Source organism: Nilaparvata lugens, chromosome 8 (genome assembly GCF_014356525.2).
Source record: "Nilaparvata lugens isolate BPH chromosome 8, ASM1435652v1, whole genome shotgun sequence".
Taxonomy (NCBI): Eukaryota; Metazoa; Arthropoda; class Insecta; order Hemiptera; family Delphacidae; genus Nilaparvata; species Nilaparvata lugens.
In genome coordinates this window covers 9,155,080-9,173,494 of record NC_052511.1, presented here as the reverse complement: position 1 = coordinate 9,173,494, position 18,415 = coordinate 9,155,080, and the positions used below count along the sequence as shown (strand labels likewise).

The following is an 18,415-nucleotide window of genomic DNA, read 5'->3' as shown; positions in this document are numbered from 1 at the left end:
TGATGAGAAATAGGCGAAAAAGTGAGAAACATGACAGGTGAGAAAGGAGTGGAACGATAACCGGGAAACGAAGAATAAGATGAGGAGAAAGAAGAAGAAGAAGAGAGAAGAAGAAGAAGACGAAGAAGAGAAGAAGACGAAGAAGAAGAAGAAGAAGAAGAGAAGAAGAAGAATAAGAAGAAGGAAGAAGGAGAAGAAGAAGAAGAAGAAGAAGAAGAAGAAGAAGAAGAAGTAGAATAAGTGAAGCATTGAACAAACATCATAATCCAAATTATACTTCCAAAACTAGGCCTACTTTATCCAAATAGGCACAAAATTATTTATTGAAGTTTATTCAGTTTATCTCACGATAGTTTGACATCAGCTTGTGAGACCAAACTCCCATATTAATTAGATGGAGGGAAGAGGAAAAGAAGAAGAAGAAGAGAAAGAAGAAGAAGAAGAAGAAGAAGAAGAAGAAGAAGAAGAAGAAGAAGAAGAAAAGAAGAAGAAGAAGAAGAAGAAGAAGAAGAAGAAGAAGAAGAAGAAGAAGGAGAAGAAGAAGAAGAAGAAGAAGAAGGAGAAGAAGAAGAAGAATAAAAAAAAGAATAAGAAGAAGAACAACAACAAAGAAAAGAAGCAGTATAAAAAAATGAAAGGGAGAAAAAAATGAGATAAAAATGATTTAGGAACTGAAGGCTTCAAGAAATGTGACAAAAGAGGTGCATAATAAGAAGATGGAGGAGTAGATCAAATGAAGATGAAGAACAAAAAATGATTGGAATAATAAGAATGGAAGAAAACGGAACTTTTGTGTAAAGAAAATCGCGGAGAAGAAAATCAGTAGCAAAGAGAAAGAGGAGGATGAGAGGTGATGAATGATGTGGGTTAGAGAAAGCCAAAGATGACTATGAAGATGGCATAAGAACGGAAGGAGGTGCAAGAAGATGATAACAAAGAGGATCCTGCCAGAAGTTTGCAGGGGGCAAAGAGGTTGGTTGAGGTCGAGAGGGTTCGCAGGGTGATGAGTCTAAACGGGGCCCGGCGGTCGGAGAGGGGGTTGAAGTTGGGTGGAAATTGTACCGTTAGGAAAACCGACTGGGGTTCGAACCAAGAACCACTGTGCTCTGCTCCGCTACGCGAATGCTGGAAAGGAAAATTTATGGGTACCTCTTTATCACTTCCACATCACGGGAGCCGGCAGGAGTTAGCTCTGTTGAGTTTTTGATGAACTTCCTCGTCGCTGATCCGTTCGGGAAAGCTCACCTTCTGTGAATCGGGCTGCTGATAGCTGGATGGCAGTTCAGTCGCCTTTCTGCGATATTACCCGGCCTGTGAGGCTGTGATCATTGCTTTCCACTTGCTGCTTTCGCGCCGGCTGATAAGCGGTTGCTTCCCTTTCAACGCTGTGCGCCTACTATCAATTTCGAATTGGTTTGGACGGCTAGTCAACCGTGGTTTGAATGGGATTTATGTGCGAGAAAACAAAACATCACATGATTTTTGTGTCGGAGAGGACATAGAATTCCACATGGTAGTTTTGTGACTATGATTTATGTTGTAGAAAACAGACTTGCACTTGTAGGATTAAACACAAAAAGAATAATTATGACGCATTCATGCACTTAATCAATGTAGGTTCTGAATAAAGAGTTTGATTGATTGAAATGAAAATACTCTTTAATAGGCGGAGTTAGGACTAGAAAGTCCTTTCTACCACTCAACCTTACAGGCAAATAATAATACATTACAATAAGAAATAATACAAAAGAACTATAACAATATGAAACTGAGAATAATGCATAAAATAAAAATCAACCATTTTTGTCTGAGTCAATTTCCACATTGATTTGAGTTTGTAACAGCCGTGTCTAGTTGGAAGTTGTGTGTATATTTTTGGCTTCAAAATTTTCTGAAATAACTTAATTTATTCAAAGTGCGGTGATATTAAGTGCAAAATTTGACTATAATTTGGTATTTTAATCATTCTAAATTCAAAATTTCTAGCTAATATATATTCTTGGACAGAACTTTGAACTTTAAATTTCCTCAGTAAGAACATAACCTATTTTTTCGGACATTTCATTATTTATCAAAATTTGGGAACAGAATAGTTTTGGGCTATGCCTGTTGTTCTATCCCGATCATATTCATTTGATTTGTAATTATATCAACGAATAAATAAATAAATACATAAATAAGGATTGAACACATTTATATTTTTATGATTATGATTCACGTGGTGTACATGATATTTTTGAGATGAGGATTAAGCACATATAATACATGTTTGAAGGGATGAATACCTGTGTGGATAACACATAAAATAGCCTACATGTGTGATGAGGTGTGAAGAAAATATATTATAAGTATATGAAACCCTGAAGAGAGCATGTTAGTAGAGGAGACAAGTTAATTGATCAATAAAATCGATATGACATTGCGAAATATGACAGATTGGAAGATTGCAGGTAGCCTACAGCCAAAAGATGTAGGCTATGGAAAAGGAAATCAAAAGCTTTTGAAAAATTAATGATGGATTAAATTGAAAAGATACAAGGCAAAAGAAGTATAGGAAGAAGACGGATCTCCTGGTTAAATAACTTGAGACAGTGGTACAACAGTAGTTCCATTGATCTGTTCAGGGCGGTTGCCTCAAAAATCAAAATTGCCATGTTGATAGCCAACCTTCTTAAAGGAGACGGCACATAAAGAAGAAGAAATTGAAATTATCAAATAAATATAAGTTATTTCCCTCGTCGAATAAATAGAATTTCATCCAATGTGATTCTAAAAGCATTTTAATTTCTGATTGATAATGTCACACTCTCTTATGAAGCAATTTGTCAACTCATTAATCTATTTTCTCAGGGATAATATTAGGGAATTGAGGGATCAGTAAAAACCCCAAACATACAAGAGTTTAATTCAGCTTGTAATGAAGATTTGATTTCTAATCTCTGGAGGAAGAAGAAGGGAAAGGAAGATTTAAAAAGATCTTGAGAGTATGCAGTGGCATCATATAATTTTTCCTGTGGAAATTATTGAAATGTTGGATAGACATGGAGCACTATCAAAGTACGGTACCGTACAGTATATCTCTGTAGTAGATATCTCTTTAGTAGATATCTGTGTAGTAGTCTATATCTCTGTGTAGATATCTCTGCAGAGCTTACATTGAGAGACAGTAATGCCATTACTATGATCACGATTTGAGGAAACTCTTCTATAAACATCACTAAGGGGATGAACACAATCATGATTTTATTATCAATATTTTATAATTTGATACATCCTTATTTCACTTTGATTATTATTCAACTATGGAGAAAATAATAAAAGAAAATTATTCCAAAAGTTTCATTTTAAGCTATCCAATAAATCATAATCGTTTTCATATTGCTGACTGCAACAATTTTTTGGGGGGACAGCTGAACATGTTTGTTGAGTAGAGAATATTTCGTCGGGGATAACATTATCAACAGAATATTGTAGCAGGAACGACACTAGCGCTCCACACGGCGTAGCTCGGAAGCTGAATGCTGAGAGAGGCTCACAAGCAAAGGCAATAAATCAATACAAGAACCCTTCCCCCCTTGCACCGGAAGGCCCCGGTCTTCGAAGGGGGTGGTGGCCGACCCCAACTCCCCCCTAGAACGTAGATCCCTACTTTTCTCTTGGCGACTATTGTTTCTACATTGAAAACAAGGTTTCTCCCGTCAACAAATTAATGGCCCATTCATAACAAACTTCCCCGGTAACCCCTGTTCTAAACTCTACCTTCCCCATACCATGCTAGATTCTTCGCGGTTTTTCCATTAATTCGCATCGATGGGAAGATTTGAGGAACAATTTCAATTACCCCTGTTTTATCAACCTTTCCACAACCTAACGGCCCGAAAATTCTGGAATGAATTGTAATTTCTCATGTGTGGGTTTTTGTGTGCTGAGCGAACAATTTCGATCACTTTTGATTTCCAATAACGTTCTCGCTGTAAGGTTTATCGACTCTGTTTGAGTCAGCTATATATTTCTACCAACAATGTTTGGCGGTAACAGATTGCAAAGGATTTTCACTAAGCTCATATCTGTTCCATATTAGTTATGATACATAGAAATCAATACTGTGACTCAGAAACTATGAACACTATGAATTAGAATTTTGATTCAAAATGAGCTAATCAGCTTCCCAGCTATGTAAACTGCATTTTACAATCACAGGCTATTCAAAAATCACGATTTCATTCAAAAAAATTGTCACAACAAATTCGATTAAGATAAATCAAGATATCAACTCAATCAATCAACAAATAAATTTGAAAAAAATTACGGGTATTTTCTTTCTATAGTCCAGTCACTATATAAAATGTTGCTAGGTTTTGATGGAGAGCCAATGCCGCCTGGTCTAATAATAAGCAAAATCTTATTCCCGGATGAAGGTGTGAGCCACATCATAAGGACTTGTGAATTGACCGTGGAAAATTAATATTATCAATTTCTCATGAACTCTGACAGTATCTTTGTGTTAATGATTTTGGCAATAAATATTCTTTCTTTCTTTCTTTCTTTCAATATTAGAGGGGAGAAGGAGGCTCAATAGATGATGAAGGCACTCATTTCTTGTGTTCCTAATTTGAATTGTATTAGGAATTAATTTTTAATTATACTAGCTATGGTTTTAATTAAAAATTTATTCTTCATTTTATAATTATCCCTTCCAATATAGTAGCATAAGAGAATTGAGGAAAAATTCTTCCCTAAACATAAACATATCCATTTCAACACATATGGTATATGGATGGATTAGTTATTTGCATTTACAATTAATAATTTTCGAACCATAAATATTATTCTATCAAAGATTCTCAATTAATTAACAATAAAAGATATTATCATAGCCACCTCTAATAAAAGGCCCTGGCCTAAGATATTGCAACGTCGCAGTGTAGGCCTAGAATCTAAAGGTGCGTACAGATATACGCGCCGCGAACATGAGCAATTCACTTTTAATCAGCTGACTATATCTGTATTTTTACAGAAACGGTATAAGATATAAAAAGCTTGGCATCAGCTGATTAAAAGTGAATTGCTCATGTTCGCGGCGCGTAAATCTGTACGCACCTTAATATAATATGATTGGTGAGAAAGATCAGCTGGTATTTTTTAAAATCTTTTTCACCAATCATGTATTAGATTGTAGGCCTACACTGCGACGTTGCAATATTGTAGGCCGCGGCCTTGTATTAGAGGTGGCTATGATATTATACTTCGTGATTGTAATAAGTACAGGGATAGAGATAGAAAATAACTAGAAAGAAAAATAAAAATCTCAGTACCCTTTTTTGAATTATTTTATCACATCATGTTTCAACATTGATGATAGTAATTGATATTGAATGAAAAAGACTGAGAAATTGTCAAAAAACCACTGATTTATTGATAATTAGAAAGACCGGTTTCGGTTATTACACCATTGTCAATCTCTGATAAACTCTGAAATTGACAAGACTGAGAAATTTTCAAAAAACCACTGATTTATTGATAATTAGAAAGACCGGTTTCGGTTATTACACCATTGTCAATCTCTGATAAACTCTGAAATTGACAAGACTGAGAAATTGTCAAAAAACCACTGATTTATTGATGATTAGAAAGACCGGTTTCGGTTATTACACCATTGTCAATCTCTGATAAACTCTGATAAAAAAAAGGTAGTAATTGATGCTATTATTACTAGTAAGAGAAAGATTCAAATATATACAGAAAAGAGACAATAGAAAATAACTCTAGAATATGAGCTGAAAATTATGATGAAGGGTTATGGATGGGAAAGCGAATGGTCGCGATCACCCATCAAATTATAATAATATTCCTAAATTTATTGATTTTAGAATGAGAATGGAGGACCAATATGTAATGGCTTCAAATGATCATACTATTCTATCATATCAGAATCTTAAAAATTAAGTGTAGCAGACTAAAAAATAACTCCATAAGCCGTTATGTTAACATATATGTACCTTTTACTATAGATCCATCCAACCGATCAACCTGCGATTTTGAACACCGAATAACATGACCTTTTTACATACTTTAGCACAAGCTTTTCAGTTTTCAACCATATTTTCACTAAATATGATTTTTTTCTGAATGACTGCTCGAAAACACATTATTGAATTACAAAAAGGCATATAAAATGGGATTTGAAAATTTTTTCTTAATTACCTCTCGCTAAAGTGTTCATAATAGTGCTAAGTAGTACTGTACAAAATTTTAGACGTCTACCTCGAAGGGTTACTGAGAAAAAGGTACATACGTAAACATTACGGCTCATGGAGCTATTTTTTGGTCTGATCTCCTTAATTTTCAAGATTCTGATATGATAGAATAGTAAAATCATTTGAAACCATTACATAAGAGGAAGCATAACATCATTCTACTTGACAAAATCAAATTTGTCAAGTAGAATGATGTTATGCTTCCTCTTATGTAATGGTTTCAAATGATTTTACTATTCTATCATATCAGAATCTTGAAAATTAAGGAGATCAGACCAAAAAATAGCTCCATGAGCCGTAATGTTTACGTATGTACCTTTTTCTCAGTAACCCTTCGAGGTAGACGTCTAAAATTTTGTACAGTACTACTTAGCACTATTATGAACACTTTAGCGAGAGGTAATTAAGAAAAAATTTTCAAATCCCATTTTATATGCCTTTTTGTAATTCAATAATGTGTTTTCGAGCAGTCATTCAGAAAAAAATCATATTTAGTGAAAATATGGTTGAAAACTGAAAAGCTTGTGCTAAAGTATGTAAAAAGGTCATGTTATTCGGTGTTCAAAATCGCAGGTTGATCGGTTGGATGGATCTATAGTAAAAGGTACATATATGTTAACATAACGGCTTATGGAGTTATTTTTTAGTCTGCTACACTTAATTTTTAAGATTCTGATATGATAGAATAGTATGATCATTTGTAACCTTTACATATTGGTCCTCCATTCTCATTCTAGAATCAATAAATTGGAGAACAATTTTATTATAATTTGATGGGTGATCGCGACCATTCGCTTTCCCAATCCATAACCCTTCATCATAATTTGCAGCTCATATTCTAGAGGTTATTTTCTATTGTCTCTTTTCTGTATATATTTGAATCTTTCTCTTACTAGTAATAATAGCATCAATTACTACCTTTTTTTCTTTTATTTTATCAGAGATTGACAATGGTGTAATAACCGAAACCGGTCTTTCTAATCATCAATAAATCAGTGGTTTTTGACAATTTCTCAGTCTTGTCAATTTCAGAGTTTATCAGAGATTGACAATGGTGTAATAACCGAAACCGGTCTTTCTAATCATCAATAAATCAGTGGTTTTTGACAATTTCTCAGTCTTGTCAATTTCAGAGTTTATCAGAGATTGACAATGGTGTAATAACCGAAACCGGTCTTTCTAATTATCAATAAATCAGTGGTTTTTTGACAATTTCTCAGTCTTTTCCATTCAATATGAATAATCATCACAATATCAACTTCTCAACTACATAAATATTTTTTCCAATTACTCATTTCCTTCTAGAATATAAAAATTATGTCAGAACTCATAAGAATAAAATTGAAAAATAGGCCTTTCATTCTCAAAGACTGATTATAGTAATATCATTCTTAAATTATATCAATTGATTTGCTATACATCCGCTACCGGTACTACCAAAACCCAAAACCCTGTGATTTTATTGGTATTCCATATGTACGGTGATAAAGTACCAACAATTTCCTATGATAGTGATATGCTACATTCTTTTGATAACAAACAAGAGCATTCTACATCTTCTATTACATTTTTTCAACTTTATTCCACAAATTAATTCTTTTGGAAAGATTAGGCCAATTACTCATTCACAATTACTCAATTTATTTACAATATTACAATTTTAAATAAATTGTTTTCATTTACAATTTATTTATTTACTCAATTATTTTTCCTATTGAATGAAAAAGACTGAGAAATTGTCAAAAACCACTGATTTATTGATAATTAGAAACATAGAAACTAGATAACTAGAAAATAATGTTTCTAATTATCAATAAATCAGTGGTTTTTGACAATTTCTCAGTCTTTTCCATTCAATATGAATAATCATCACAATATCAACTTCTCAACTACATAAAATATTTTTTCCAATTACTCATTTTCTTCTAGAATATAAAAATTATGTCAGAACTTATAAGAATAAAATTGAATAATAGGCCTTTCATTCTCAAAGACTGATTATAATAATATCCTATTCTTGTTAAGAAAAACTAAGATACTTCTTTAATTGCTGGATTTCGACTTGATTTGAACAAGTAAGCTAGTTTATTATCCGTGCTGTTATGAGTTTTAATTATTATTTTGAAATACTTTAACTGATTGGGTTGAATCATATTAATTAATAATATTCATGAACGGTAGCCCGCATCAATGGACAGACTCATTAACACCGTGGTTGCTTGTGTTTGCTCCTCTATCGACAATCACAGCATTTTTCAGATTTCCGAGGAATGTAGCCTAGCCTAGCCTACACACCAACTTCCCATCCCGTCCAGAAATCCGCTGGAAGTCTGGAGAAGACAATTTCAAATTTGGCGGGCCGTGGGATGGAAGCCATGATTGTTTTTGGGTGGGTTCCTAGCTGCACACTCCCATTTTCACTTAGTAACTGTCAATTGCGATGAGCCCGTGTGAACGCCCCCGGTTGCCATTGGCCCTTTTTGAATATCATACACTGATAAAGCCAGCTTTCATTTATCAAGCCTGTCTACGCCACACAAAAAATAGTTCTCCTACTATCAACTACTGCAACCTGTCGGCCAAACTTGGAAACTGTCACAAATGCCTCTGACTCTCGGTGGTGAACATCGGCTCTTCCACGAATTTTTGGACCACCAGAGTGAAATTTAGAGGCGCTTCTAAGATTTGTGAGTCTCATAGTACAAGAAAATCGACAAAAAATTAGAGTTCACAATAAAATTGTTTGGTTCTCCTTCAAAAACTAGTTACTTGCATTAGTTCCAAGAAACATACAGTAGGAGAGACAAATAAACTATTTTTGAATCGATAAACTCTGATGAGATTTTGAAGAATATTTACGATAAAGCTAGAGAGAGTAGAGTATGGAGAATGAGTGAGAGTCTAGACTATTAATCAGAGAGTGATAACTCTGATTGAATTTTATATTATGTAACTGATAGTTTTTAATAGTTAAGGAAGGTAAACTCCAACATGAATCTATAATAGAGAAAATGATAAATTTCTCCAGTAGGCTACACTGGTACAGCAAGTGAGTTGAGTACTGATTTCGGAATAGTTTTCTTTCTATCTAAGAAATCCTACTGATTGGATGAAACATAGCAGTAGCCTGATTAAATTACTGTAATTTGAAAGCAAATCAAGCTTGCTGGATTCTTGATATATCAAGGTACAGTAGTAGTCTACCTATCTCCTATCTTACAAATGGCGAAATTGTAATGTGCTATAAATTTTCGGCTCTAAATTTATTGTCTAAATTCAATATTTTCTAAATGTTGTGTTTTGTTTCAGTTTTGTATATGTTTGGACTTTTTAACATCAAAATGAACTTTATTCCGAAGTGAAAAGTGTAAATTTAAAGTATTGTGCTGACTATAACCTTAGTGTCCGGTTTCCCATTAGGGAACTTTGGACTATATACGGTGAGGTGGAACTACCCTTGGGTCTCCCCACCATTCAAAGCCATACGCTAATAATAATAATCTAACAAATGAAATTTTGATCAAACAATCTTGATCGAGCCACCTGGTTGAAAAGCACCCACAGAAATATTTCAAAAATTCATTCAATCGTCTCAAATAGTCTAATAAAGAAGCATTGGTTGGATTTGTTGCAAACTTTAGATTAAAAATTGGTTAATATTGATCACCACAATGAAGGTACAAGTGAGTATTTTAGAAAAAACGTTGATTTCTGATTTGATAGTGTATTCTTTACTATCCAGCATTTGAAATTTGTAAGGAACAGGAGTAGGCATATTTAATAAGTAGCCTACTCTATTTACGTTACATCCATTTGATTAGCTAATTTTAGCTCAAATGCCGTATTCCCCTTATTCACCCTGTAGCCTACTAAAAGTATAAGTCAACCAAATTCATCAATTCCAACCAGTTATTTATTGATTTTACTCCTGTAACTAATTCGCTTGAGATTCTTGAATAACTTATCATGAACTCATTCAGTGAATGAATTCACTAAATTAATTTATTCTCTAAAGTCATGTCATTACCAAGATGCAAGGGTAGACCTCATCCTTCAGCTGAAGAAACATAGTTTTCACCATCCAAAGTTACACTATATAAACAGTAGATGATCTTTATTTCTAGAAACCTAATGTTCAACAACATCCTTCATTGCAATCCATAAACGATAATTAAGTTCATTGAAATCACTTGAATCGTAAAAGAATGCCAACACAAGTAGTCAAAAATTCTAATGATGGTTTGAATTGAATGTAGGAACCGATAAATTTTCAATTGGGCTTTGTTTTTATCTAGTCATGTTCATCAAGTCTGTTCCAGTATCTTCTGAGTACTCTATTCTTCACAATTATAATGAAATATCTTACAATCCTATAAAAGCTGTGCGGAAGCTATCTTGTTTTAAACCCAACTAGATAACCCAATCTAGTTAACTTAGAATCTTAGATAACCCAACTTTTTGTATAAGATGCATGCAATGCCCAACAGTGTAGGCTTTCCAGCATCTTTGTGAATGGTAGAACACAACATGATTTATTCCTGAAAGTTGAAAGAATAAGAACTTGATGTTGTCAATACCAAATGATTTATTCCTATCGAATTAGATGTAAACAATTAGTTTAAGCTGAAACCCGTTAAAAACTGATTATAATTTGCTAGTGCTTAGTAGAACTTAGTGATAAAGTTGTGTATTTTCTGAAATATTTGTTTCCAATGAAGATACACTGAAAACCTTTAATTCTTCTATCTCCTCTTATTATTTTATGTACAATTTGTAATGCTCTCCCAATTTCAATTCTTCTGCTTTAGTTTGGAATGTTAGAGAATCATTATCTAATCTACGTTCAGAAAGTTTTGTATTATAGGATACAAATGTATATACAGTAGGATACAGTATCCTATGTAGGATACAGATTGTATCCTACAATCTGTAGGATACAATGTAGGACAAAATGTCTACAAAATGTAGGATACAGATTGTATCCTACAATTGACAAACTATACAAACTATTGTATAGTTTTGTATTATAGGATACAAATGTATATACAGTAGGATACAGTAGGATACAAATGTATATAACTTGAAGAATCATTAAGAAATGGAAATCAATTCAGAGTGAACCTCAGATAAATCATCTGAATGAGCCCATGAGACTAGCAACATAGAGAAACAACAGCGTAAGTAGATATCCCATGGTATAGGGCGCTTATGTCGCAACTTTTACTGTTATCCCAAGCCGATTACTGTCGATTATTGTCGATTTTTACTGTTTTGACCGGGTAAGAGTGTATGAACGGCACAATATGAGAGACTACCAGCGTCATAAAGCTTCACGGGAAAGAACTAGTCTACGTGGGCTATCGTCTTGAGATAACAGTAAAAGTTGCGACATAAACGCCCTATGCCATAGGATATCTACTTATGCTATTGTTTCTCTATGCTAGCAATTAGTATTGATTAAATCAAATCCAATGAAATATATTCCACCCCTCAATTCCAAGTTCCAAAGAAATCTATGAATAATTATACTTATTGTATATCACAGTGTAGAAAAGGAGTAGGCTAGGCGTAGTACAGTTGCATAATTTTTCATCTTTGTAACATGGGATCCATCTTTTCCATGAATCTCCAAGCTCATAGGTGGATAAATTCTTATAAACATTTCATAAGTTTGTATAATTTTTGCTCACATAACAATAAAACTCATGATTCATTTATCTTATGCAACTCGTATAGTATTAGATATAATACAGTATTACACATTTTGGCTATTCAACTATCCAGCCTATAACTATGAATCCAGCCAACTTTATCTGAACTGAATAAATATCTTGGCAAATTCACTTTGCATTTCTCCTACAACTGATTAATATCTTCACATTTGAAGCTGAATTAAAGAAAAGTCATGTAAGCCATTTGACGCACATAGCATGAATTGAATGTCGGCCAATTCGTACCGAAATCAATCACTACTCACGGCAATCCAATCCAATCCAACTCTGTTTATTAAGCTGTGGAAAACTTGCTTGTGTACAGTTGACACAGTCATTCATGACACTGACATCAAAAGGGTTGTCTTAACTGGCCGATTATTTGAATCTGATTCAAATTCTAGCCGCAGTTTATAAGATTTCTCGGATATAAATTGCTTTGCTTCTTGGACTTACACCAAAACAAGCGATTTCTTTGACTTGAAAATTCAATGTGGAGACCTTCTTCAGGATGGCCTATAACGAACTTTAGTTTATTGAGTTTCAAAGCAGCTCTGTGCTGTACAATGACTCCCCTGTTTCCAGTCTTGTACCATTATTTAATGTAAGTTATTTGTTGATCTTATCTCCAGAGCTAATTTCAATCACAAATACACTTTGTTTACACAAATATACGCTCTTTGATATTATTCTCTCATTATGAATATCATCTGCTTTATGTATTTGCTAACCATATTCTATAAGCTAGGATGAAGAACTTCAATCCCTATAAGAGAATCATGAGCTGTTTCCAGAGTGAATGAAGCTAAATATTTGGTTCTCTATACACCTGAATAATTCCTATACTTTTCTCTCTAGCTATTTCAAACTAATTCATCGCCTCCATATTGATTTTTGATACCCCACCCAAACAGAACTCCAAATATTGCTATTCTACCTTCTACCTGGTTTGAAGATCAGAAATCCTAAAGATGCGCCTCATCTCAAAACTAATTTTGTTAAAAAAGTGAGAAACATCCAAAATTATTAAATTTTTTGACTGCCAGTCATCATGATTAATTTGAAGCATTCCAATTGGAATAAAAATTGCAATTGCTAAATATTACAATAATTATATTGGAGTTGAAAATAGGCCAACTCATAATTCTACTGAACAATATCAAATTCAAAATGTAAGATCAAAACTGAATTACACCAACACCACACTAAATTTTGTAACAAGAAAGCTGTTCAGAAATTGGTTCATTCTATTTAGAATATTTCTAAATTGGGGAAGATTTCGGTTATGATCCGGAGATTTCAGTATTGACTTTTCAGGTTATAGCATATAATGCCGCTCAAAAACAAAAACGTTCTCTTTTCGAGATACTGTTTGTACGCTAAGCATCAGTGATAAATTAATTAAACTTGAATTCTAAAAAACACTTATGAAGTGAAAATGCACTTACTTTGGTAGTGACGATCGTTTCGACCTGTTGTTGGTCATCATCAGACTGTGGAACGATTGTCACTATCAAAGTAAGTGCATTTTCACTTCATAAGTGTTTTTTTTAAATTCAAGTTTAATTTCAACAGTGAAAAAGTATGGATATGCAACAGAATAAATTAATATCATATCGATTGGTTTATTGGTTCTATAAGTGAGATCTAGCAAATTGTATTGCCAGTCGTTGACACAAATAGCTTGGCAATTTATTTATCAATTAAAATAAAAAAATAGATTGACAAGCTATCCCTATAAACGATTGGCAATTCAATTATTGCTAGTGCTCGAATATAGTACAGAAATATAGTGCTAAATATATAGTGCTAAATATAGCACATCATTTTTGCGACAAAACGTTCTCACATCTTTACAGTGTACATTCTGCTGAAAATAATTTCCTGTAAAAAATTTGTATTCTATTCATGTTTTCCATATACTGTACAAATGAATGTATCTTCCCATAATAGAATCACCAACAAATATTCCAATTATATTAATTTCTATCACCAAGAATTATAGTGATGAGGTCCATGCTGAACTGGATGGAAATCACCTTCCAATACCCACCTACTCGCCTATGAAGTTGTTACAACATTTACTAGACATTCCTGAAAAGTGATTGATGATTTCGACTTGTCCATTGCACCAAAATCCAAGACAGGTTATCTCATCTCAATCCTAGAGTCATGTCTGAAGTTTTGAAAGGTGCGTGGCTGACAACGTGTATTTTCCACTGGCAGAGCAATTAAAAACTCATCATAAACGAAGAGCAGTCGAAAGAAGTCATCAGTCGACGCGTGATGCATGTTGAAACTCATGACAGAAAGAATTATTGTTTTTATTTGAGCCACATCTTCGTGGGAGCTGGCTAAATGGCACATACAGTAATTAACTAAGTAAGAAACTCACTTGGTACAGTTATTACTCCAAGGTAGAGACCTACTTCCACAACCTATTAATCCTCGGACCTAATAAATGGAGTATGTGAGCAAATCATCGAACTCATGACATTACAATGTTCAAATGAATTGAGAATCATATTATTGGTAGAGACCTAGAAAATACTTTAGAATAATATTATGTTTTGATTCAGGCTATATAAGTCCTAATTTGTCTTTTTTCTTTAGGGCTACTTTTAAATATAAATCTGAGTACCTTTTTTAAAAATTAATTAGTCACGACAGGTTTTTATTTATAAGTCCTAGGCCCGGTTGTACAAAAGCCGGTTGAATTTTAATCGTGGTTAATTCCACAAGAACCAATCAGAGAAGCTGTCTTTTCTAATAGAAGACCTACTTCCACAACCTATTAATCCTCGGACCTAATAATGGAGTATGTGAGCAAATCATCAAACTCATGACATTACAAAGTTCAAATGAATTGAGAATCATATTTTATTTAAAGAATAAAGAATAAAGGTGAGACCTAGAAAATACATTAGAATAATATTATGTTTTGATTCAGGCTAAATTATGTCCTAATTTGTCTTTTTTATTTCTGTCTACTTCTGAATATATATAAAAATATAAATCTGAGTACCTCTTTTAAAATTATTTAGTCCTGATTTGTTTTCTTCTTCAGAGGATCAATTGATTTATTCTATTCTTATTCTAATGTAACTAGTTGATCTATACATGAGAGATATGATATTTTTAAGTTTTCGATAAAAGATGAATTGTTTCTGGTCACTTGTTCATTCCATGGTAAGTATGGTATGTATGTAAAGTATGCGAACTAACTTAAATTTGTTCTATTTATTTATTTATCTACAATGCAAATGACACTAATGTAATAACATTGAAAAATGAAATAATAAGGTAGTCCTTGTGCTATTTTTCTTCCAAAGTGACAAAGTCCAAGTTAAGGTTAGAAATCCACGTGTACAATTTTTATAAAATTCTAGTCAAAAATAAACCTTAAAACTATAGATATTGAAATTTAGATGGCTTGAATTAATAAATTAATAAGAAATATCCCACTCAATTGCCACTTGTAACGAATAATATTGAGTTATTTAAGAAAATTTGGAACCATTCAAGAAACACAAACTTGTAAACACTAAATAGAATTAATGAAATAGAATTATGTCGGGTACCAACAAATAGGTTTTACATTGTTGAGAATCGAAAAGTGTAAACTTAATGGATGTTACTTCAAGTAGACTGTATGGTATATTGGTTTCGCCTCAGAAATATCATAGAGAAACAATAGCGTAAGTAGATATCCAGATATCCCATGGTATAGGGCGTTTATGTCGCAACTTTTACTGATATCTCAACCGGATAGTCCACGTAGCTCTTTTCTGTGAAGCTGTGTGACGCTGGTAGTCTCTCATATTGTCTCTCACCCCAACAAAACAGTAAAAATCGACAATAATCGACAGTAATCGGCTTGAGATAACATTGAAAGTTGCGACATAAACGCCCAATACCATGGGATATCTACTTATGCTATTGTTTCTGTATGGTAATAATCATTAGATCATAATCATAATATTCCAATGTATGCCTATTGGAAGGTACTCTTAGTAAGAGAGGTAGGGAAAATCATATCTATTCTGTAATATTTCTCATTGCATAGTAATTATTGAATGAGTCTTGACTTTCAAAAGCTGGTAATGACTCAATAAAAATCTATTCAACGGCTGGATAAGGTCTACTAACAATCTTATAGTATGCAGCATAATTCAATGATTTGTATAACTACATTATTTTGTGTAAATCTATATCAAATTTGGTAGGGTAGTTTTTGAAAAGCTTCATTGCTTCTAAGTTTATCAATATTATTCTCAACTGAAACATCTCAACACAGGCTTAAGCCTACATGTGAGTCTCTCACAACGTAAAGGTACATTCGACTTTAAATAACAGAAAAGCATGGCAGGCAAAAAAGCATTCATTAAGAATCATAAGTCAAGGAAGGAAATCGTCCTCAAAGTATCAAATGAATAATATTTCAAAAAATTTACTGTATTATTTGTAAATTGTGAGAATAAATCGATTTGATTTGATTTTATCTTCCTACTATCATAGAGATACAATAGGGTAATACTTATGCTATCGTCTCTCTATGCTACTACCAACCTAAATTTTAACCCTAAAGAGACACACTGTGGTGTTTCACACCCCAGGGATTTTTTTCTGTTCTGCAGTTGACAATATCAAACAGATGGGAATTCATGCCCAGTCTAAATTCGGTTTGTAGTATTGTCAACTAGTCTCCACCACTTCCAGTCAGTAATAGCATTCTACAAGGTCACCAGCTCATCTTGTTCTTCGTTTGGGGTGTCTAACACCTCAGAGTGTCTTTTCCGAAGGACTTTCATCAAACACTTTTATTACAAAGATTTACTTGTATTGTCACTACGAATGTGGTATGGGATGATGGATCAGATTGGAATAAATGCTATGATTCTCTACAACTTTAGATTCAAAACAATGAAATGAAGAGACGTGAGGTTTTGATGAAGTTGTCATTGGCAATGATCAAGCCATTCGTTCAAACCTGATTAGGAGCTCCAAGCTCCAACGTAGGCGGAACAAATCTTCTAAAATTAGTATAAATATTGATAAGCAGTGCTTTACTTCTGATTTCTGTATGCACTTGAAACAAAAATGATTAAGAAATGATGAAGTATGGTCTAAGTATTTTTATTTTTTTTCATATTTTTCAAAGAAAAATTCAATATTAAATTGGGGTGTTCAACACCCCAGTGTGTCTACTGTGTTTGCATAAAGTAAGTGTGTCTCTGTAGGGTTAGATAACAGAAAAACATGGCAGGCAAAAAAGCATTCATTAAGAATCATAAGTCCTCAAAGTATCAAGTGAGTAATAGTTTCAAAAAATGTACTGTATTATTTGTAAATTGTGAGAATAAATCGATTTTATCTTCCTACTATCATAGAGAAACAATAGGGTAATACTTATGCTATTGTTTCTCTATGGTTCTACCAACCTAAATTTTTACAGGGAAATTCGAATTTGGAATTGAAATAATACTTTCTGATGAACATGTGGGTATTTTTTCTTTTCTGTTGGTTTCTCAACATTGAAACTATTCGTGAAGATTTTTGTTGGGTGACTTGTGCTGTACTGTAACAGGAATGTTCTATTCTCTACTCTGAGAAGACCAGCCTTCGTGAGTTGCAATGTAGACTGTGGAGTTTCTGTGAGAAAACAAAACAAAGAAAGACTGGGGCGGAACTAATTTTTTGTATGGTGAGACTTGCCTCAAACTGTCAGCATTTGTACAATACGAAGCTCCTATGCTATATATACGGGATTCTGACAGTTATAAGTGAATCACACCGTAGCAGGTAGGATGGTTCCACACCAGCTTCTAGATGTGTTTTCCATTTACAGAATACGTAACCTTGTAAAGTCTGCTTGTATTCTTATTCAAGAAAGAAACAATGGTTCTGAAGAATTATTGTTGGTCTCCGAAGGGCAGAAGAGCAGTCCCTGTCGCATTATCTACAGGTTTTTGCTTTCAGTTCTTTGCATTATCTGCAGATGTTTGCAGTATTGTAGGATCCGATTTTCAGGATTTTTGCACCAAGAATATTCCTTGTCTGTGAATTATAGTATCGTTCACCATCAAGCATTCGTATGTCCTACTAATTATCAAAATTTAAATTCAAGCTACATTTGGAAAAAAAATTGGATAAGGCTCGTAATTATGATGTCCACTTGAAATGAATCTCTTGATTATTAAGAATATGAGGACAACTGCAGTGTCTACGAGTTTGTGTTTCTTGAATAGTTCCAAATTTTCTTAATTTTCTAATAGTATTCTTAAAAGTGGTAATTGAGTGGAATATTTTTAATTAATTCATCAATTTAAGCCATCTAAATTCAAAATTTATAGTTTATTTTGGACTAAAATTGTACAAGTGAAATTCTAACCTTATCCTGGACCTTGTCACCTATAAATCTGGAAGAAAAATAGCACAAGGACTATC

At 33.3% G+C, this 18,415-nt stretch overlaps 1 protein-coding gene across 1 annotated transcript in view; it reads left to right on the top strand.

The window, feature by feature from the left end:
- The first annotated feature begins 14,140 nt into the window (after nt 1-14,140).
- The window catches only part of LOC120352804 (homeobox protein Hox-A7-like), a 5,963-nt gene continuing 1,688 nt past the window's right edge, over nt 14,141-18,415 (top strand). Inside the window, 1 exon segment of the mRNA XM_039435066.1 lies at nt 14,141-14,159. Coding sequence (XP_039291000.1) covers nt 14,141-14,159 — 19 coding nt within the window.